The sequence below is a fragment of the Phycodurus eques genome, chromosome 4, assembly GCF_024500275.1.
Source record: "Phycodurus eques isolate BA_2022a chromosome 4, UOR_Pequ_1.1, whole genome shotgun sequence".
In the NCBI taxonomy this organism is placed as follows: Eukaryota; Metazoa; Chordata; class Actinopteri; order Syngnathiformes; family Syngnathidae; genus Phycodurus; species Phycodurus eques.
Window position 1 is genome coordinate 25,791,360 of NC_084528.1, and position 6,000 is coordinate 25,797,359.

The 6,000-nt window shown below is 36.5% G+C and overlaps 1 protein-coding gene across 2 annotated transcripts in view; it reads left to right on the forward strand.

Moving 5' to 3' along the window:
* The first annotated feature begins 1,152 nt into the window (after positions 1-1,152).
* The window catches only part of rnf183 (ring finger protein 183), a 7,410-nt gene continuing 2,562 nt past the window's right edge, over positions 1,153-6,000 (forward strand). Inside the window, exons 1-2 of one of the 2 annotated variants that reach the window (XM_061675748.1) lie at positions 1,153-1,255; positions 5,943-6,000. The exon at positions 5,943-6,000 is cut by the window's right edge and continues 2,562 nt beyond it. In XM_061675748.1, coding sequence (XP_061531732.1) covers positions 5,987-6,000 — 14 coding nt within the window. In that variant the 5' untranslated portion in view covers positions 1,153-1,255; positions 5,943-5,986. The remainder of the gene's footprint in view (positions 1,256-5,942) is intronic. The other variant, XM_061675747.1, reaches the window with a different exon arrangement.

Below are 6,000 nucleotides of genomic sequence, written 5' to 3' on the forward strand. Positions count from 1 at the left end.
CACAGCAAATGGACTCTACTTGCTTGTTGAATTTCTATTTATTTTCCCCTTGTTTCCAAAAACAAGATGACTTATTATGCTATTAGGCTAATCAGAATCATCTTTATTTCGCCATGTATGTCAAAAACACACAAGGAGTTTGTCTGCGGTAGTTGGAGCTGCTCTAGTATGACAACAGACGCTCAATTGACAGAGAATATTTTTGAGACATAAAGACATTGAGAAAAACTGTCACTGAGCAATAAAAGGTTGCTACTAATCTGGTAATGCCGGTACAATTTATTATTATTTTTTTGACAATTGTGCAAAAAGATGCAGTGTTCTCTAGCAAAGAGAGCAGTTTGAATGACTAATAGAGCAATAGTCCTGTGCAATGACCATTGTGCAAAGGGCGCTGAGACTTCAAGAAATGGATGCAGTTTAAAGTGACTAGTAGTTTGATAATCTGGGACAAAGTCTATTGTGCAAATGTTGCAGATATTACTCAGTTGATTGTGCAAATGGTACAGATGCCATTCAGGCACATGAGTGGCCGGTATTGGTCAACAACAATACAACAATGATAAATCTAATTTTAAAATGACATGCATGTGATGCAATCATTCATTTGTAAGTAAAAACAACATTTTTTAAATATGCGTGGGTGCCATTTTTTTATTTTAAAAAAAGTTATTAAAAATAGCGACATTTAACAAATATTTTTTAAATAGAAAATGAGATTTTAAAAGTTTAAAAAATGAGATGCATGACATGCCATAATTTATTTTAAATAAAGAAATATAAAAAAATATATATACTGTAGAACACTGATATTGCTTTTATGGCATAACATTAACAGTGGCCATTGCGAGGCTTTAAACGGGATGTTCTCAGAGGGAAGTGGCCACTCACTGTGCTTCCATTGTCACAGCAATTCAGATTAAAGAGACTGGAGTAGTCACAGAAAGGCATACAAGTGGATGTTCTTGGAAATGTAATTGTGGTTAGTGTGCATGTTGAAAAGTGTTAAGCCAGGTCATTTTCCTCTTGCAGAAACGTACACACACAGCAGAGCAGGTCCAACTGGTCCGACCAGAGGCGGCTGCCAGGCGGGCAAGAGGTGGGGGTGTGCCTCTCTCGTGCAGGCGGTGATGTGTCACAGTGGGAAAACCAGACACAACAGCGAGACTTGGAATGAGAGAGGAAGGCTAGAGTAGCCCAGTTTTACAACTTCAGGTGCACCAATGGAACCGCTGCTGATCTGAGACCTCTACAGGTGTGTTTGGATTTCATTTTAATTTATTACAGTGTTGGAAAATAACATTCAAATACTTGGTTACTGTGCTTGAGTAGATTTTTCAGGTATCTGTATCTTACGTATTTGTTTTACTTTTACTCCTTATATTTGATTACATATCTGCACTAGCTTCTGGCATCCCAAACATCCTCTGGATAATCTGACAAAAATAAAATTAAGGTATATTTTTTTCACTTAGCATTAGCTAATTTGGCATGTTAGCAAAGGTTTGGAAACACATTTTGATAGTGTGTCCAATAATTAACTTAACTTCCTTCTCAGTACAAGCACTATGCAGGTTAAGAAAAGAGGGAAATGGTTATGTGCAGAGAATGTTTTTCCCCCATTGTGCCAGGTTATCAAAACAGGTGTATGGTTAATGGTAAAATTTCATTTTTACTTATTACTTTTGTACATTTCAGTTTTTTTTTTGTTTTTTTTTTTGTGAAGGCATAGATTCAGTACTTCTTCGTTTGCACATTTGGAGTTCTACTCAAATACAGAGTGTGAGTACTGTTGCCAGCTCACTTTTTTTGCACACTGTCTTTTCTCCTCTGTGCACTGAATAAAAAGATCCATTTCGGATTTTAGTACAACCAGAATTTCTAATTCCAAGTAAGAATATGAAATTTCAGAGCTTTGGACTTGTACACTGATGTCAAAATGAGTACGCTGATTCAAAGAATCAGTAAACTGGTTCACTTCCAAGATGTTGTTTTTCCTCAAAGAAAGTAATGTAAAGTGAATTAATACAGGCTGAAGTTCAAAGGCTGTATAATAAAACGAAATGAAACTACAAGTTTAAAAATTTCGTATCTCGATTATAGCAAGCGAAGTGATTATGTGATCAGTATGATCATGATTCGCTAATGAGAGAGGCACGAATCCATGCGGCACACTCGTTTAATGAAAGACAAAGTAATAATTCTCCAAATCCATCCATCCATTTTTCTGAGCCGCTTCTCCACACTAGGGTCGCGGGCGTGCTGGAGCCTATCCCAGCTATCATCGGGCAGGAGGCGGGGTACACCCTGAACTGGTTGCCAACCAATCACAGGGCACATACAAACAAACAACCATTCACACTCACATGCACACCTACGGGCAATTTAGAGTTGTCAATTAACCTAGCATGCATGTTTTTGGGATGTGGGAGGAAACCGGAGTGCCCGGAGAAAACCCACGCAGGCACGGGGAGAACATGCAAACTCCGCACAGGCGGGCCGTGGATTGAACCCCGGTCCTCAGAACTGTGAGGCAGCCGCTCTAACCAGTCGACCACTGTGCCGCCTAATTCTCCAAATATTGTCAAAAATATTAGAATAAAAAATCAGAAGGATCGGAAAATAAAACCAAATAGAAAAAAAAACAAGTTTTAAATGAAAAATACACAAACATGAAAAGAAAAAAACATTGAGACAAAATATTAGAAAGTGATACAAAAATTACAAAAACATTGAATAAAAAATACACCAACATTAGAAAATAATCTAAAGATATCACAATTAGAAAAAGAAAACAAATGTCTGACAAAATAAATCACAAATGTTAGAAAACAACACAGTGCAAACAAAATTAGACATGAATATTAGATGATAAAGCAAAGATTAAACCCCAAAATACAAATAAATAAGAAAATACACAAAAATACAAAGGTATTTGTTGAAAAATACACAAATATTAGAAAACAATACAAAATGAGTATATATTACATACAAATATTGAAATACTTCAACCGAGTATACTAAAGTACACAAAAATCTGATAATGATTATTAGCAAATAATTTAAAAAAAAAAAAGGAAAACTACAAAAACAGATGAAAAATACAAAAATATCAGACGGAAATACAGTGAAAAAAATATCTCTTAGTCTAGTGAGGATAAGCGGTACAGAAAATGGATGGATGGATGGATGACTTCTCCCAGGTTACGTAACGTGCATTTGACCTGAAGATCACTTTCTTTGATGGCCCAGTGTTGCACTGATGAATCAGGATAAGTGCTGAGTGCAAAAGTAGACTGCCCTCCATATATCAAAATTGGAGCCAAACCTCGAGTTTAGGCCACTATTCATCTGAAGAAAGAGATTCATTTTCTCTGTTCATTTCTGACCTTAACTCCTAAAATTATAGTTCGCAGAAGCTCAATCTTAGTTCCCTCTTTGCCATCACTAGTCCCTGGTATGTGGGCATATTTTTGTTTATGATTTGAAAATCACGTTCAACCTATATTTAATTGAATACACTACAAAGACAAGATCTTTAATGTTCAAACTGATAAACTTTATTGTTTTAGCAAATAATCATTAACTTAGAATTTTATGGCTGCAACACGTTCCAAAAAAGCTGGGACAGGTGGCAAAAAAGACTGATAAAGTTGAGGAATGGTCATCAAACACCTGTTTGGAACATCCCACAGGTGAACAGGCTAATTGGGAACAGGTGGGTGCCATGATTGGGTAAAAAAGGAGCTTCCCTGAATTGCTCAGTCATTCACAAGCAAAGATGGGGCGAGGTTCACCTCTTTGTGAACAAGTGCATGAGTAAATAGTCGAACAGTTTAAGGACAATGTTCCTCAACGTTGCAAGGAATGTAGGGATTTCATCATTTACGGTCCATAATATCATCAAAAGGTTCAGAGAATCTGGAGAAATCACTGCATGTAAGCGGCAAGGCAGAAAACCAACATTGAATCCCCGTGACCTTCAAATCCAGCAAGTGCAACTTGAAACTCTACTATGCAAAGCAAAAGCCATTTATCAACAACACCCAGAAACGCCGCCGGCTTCTCTGGGCCTGAGCTCAACTAAGATGGACTGATGAAAAGTGGAAAAGTGTTCTGTGGTCCAACGAGTCCACATTTCAAATTGTTTTTGGAAATTGTGGACGTCGTGTCCTTCGGGCCAAAGAGGAAAAGAACCATCCGGACTGTTGTGAACGCAAAGTTCAACAGCCAGCATCTGTGATGGTATGGGGTTGTGTTAGTGCCAATGGCATGGGTAACTTACACATCTGTGAAGTCACCATTAATGCTGAAAGGTACATACAGGTTTTGGAGAAACATATGCTGCCATCCAAGCAACGTCTTTCTCATGGATGCCCCTGCTTATTTCAGCAAGACAATGCCAAACCACATTTTGCACGTGTTACAACAGCATGCCTTCATAGTAAAAGAGTGCGGGTACTAGACTGGCCTGCCTGCAGTCCAGACATGGCTGCCATTGAAAATGTGTGGCGCATTATGAAGTGTAAAATACGACAACGGAGACGCCGGACTGTTGAACAGCTGAAGCTGTACATCAAGCAAGAATGGGAAATAATTCCACCTACAAAGCTTCAACAATTAGTGTCCTCAGTTCCCAAATGTTTATTGAATGTTGTTAAAAGAAAAGGGGATGTAACACAGTGGTAAACATGACCCTGTCCCAGCTTTTTTGGAACGTGTTGCAGCCATAAAATTAATCATTAATTAGTTAATGATTATTTGCTAAAAACAATCACGTTTATCAGTTTGAACATTGAATATCTTGTCTTTGTAGTCTATTAAATTAGAGATAGGTTGAACATGATTTTCAAATCATTGTATTCTGTTATTTGTTTAAGACAATGTCCCAACTTCATTGGAATTGGGGTTGTTGAACGTTTGGGCTGAACATGTTCAAGTTACAGTGGATGCAGTGGATTTTGGTGGCGCATAAATCCAGGTTTGGGGTGTAATTTGAAGCACCTTCCACCGCAGGAATGCACTCTGACGTCTGTGTAGTGAAGCCCGGAAAACAAATAGTGCCTATGAGCTGATTAAGAATCAACGTCAGTGCTGAAACAATGTTAGGTGTCATTGGGCTGGATCACTCCTGCTTGTTACCTGCTTTGCTAGTTATTGGGAGTCAACAGGCTGTCCGCAGATTGGCAAACGGCAAAGTGTGATGTGAGTGATGACCAGCAGACACACCTGTTAGATGGAAAATACACAACTATTTGTCACGATGTGTGACAGGTTATGAAATAATCACAAATTAGGAAAAAAATAAAAACAGACTAATATTTTAAAAATACACTAATTTAAATTACAAAATATTTCTAAATAATACAAAAAAAATGTGGAAAATACAAAAATAAAAGGCCAAAAACAAAAATTAAGAAAGATATATTAGTTAGAGAATACTAAAAAATGCTAAACTTTTTGCGAGAAATACCAAAATATTAGATCAAATATTGGAAAGGAATATGACAGTACCAGGCCCAAAATATTAGAATGAAAGATAATACAAAACAACTAGACAAAAATATTACACCTACAATACAAACATATTAAACGAATATTATAAAACGACAAAAGATTAGCAAATAATACAGTAATACTAGCCCCAACATATAGACAGAAAATTCCAAATAATACAAAAATACCAGACAAAATTATTTTGAAAAAGTAGGCATATTAGGCAAATATTTTAAAACATTAGAAAAGAAATAATATTAGGCCTAAAATATGAGACAACATTTTGAAATAATACAAAAAAATAGTAGACAAAAGTATTGGGAAATAATACAACCATATTAGGCACAAACTGTTGTGTAGAAAAATATTATAAAATACAATAATTTACACCAAAATGGGAAGGAAAAGAGTGTTTTCCTACTTTGACAGTTGTTGTCATTCAACAGATTGTGTTGTTGTCCATAGAAACCTTTGACTGGCAAACATAAAGATGAGCGACGACCG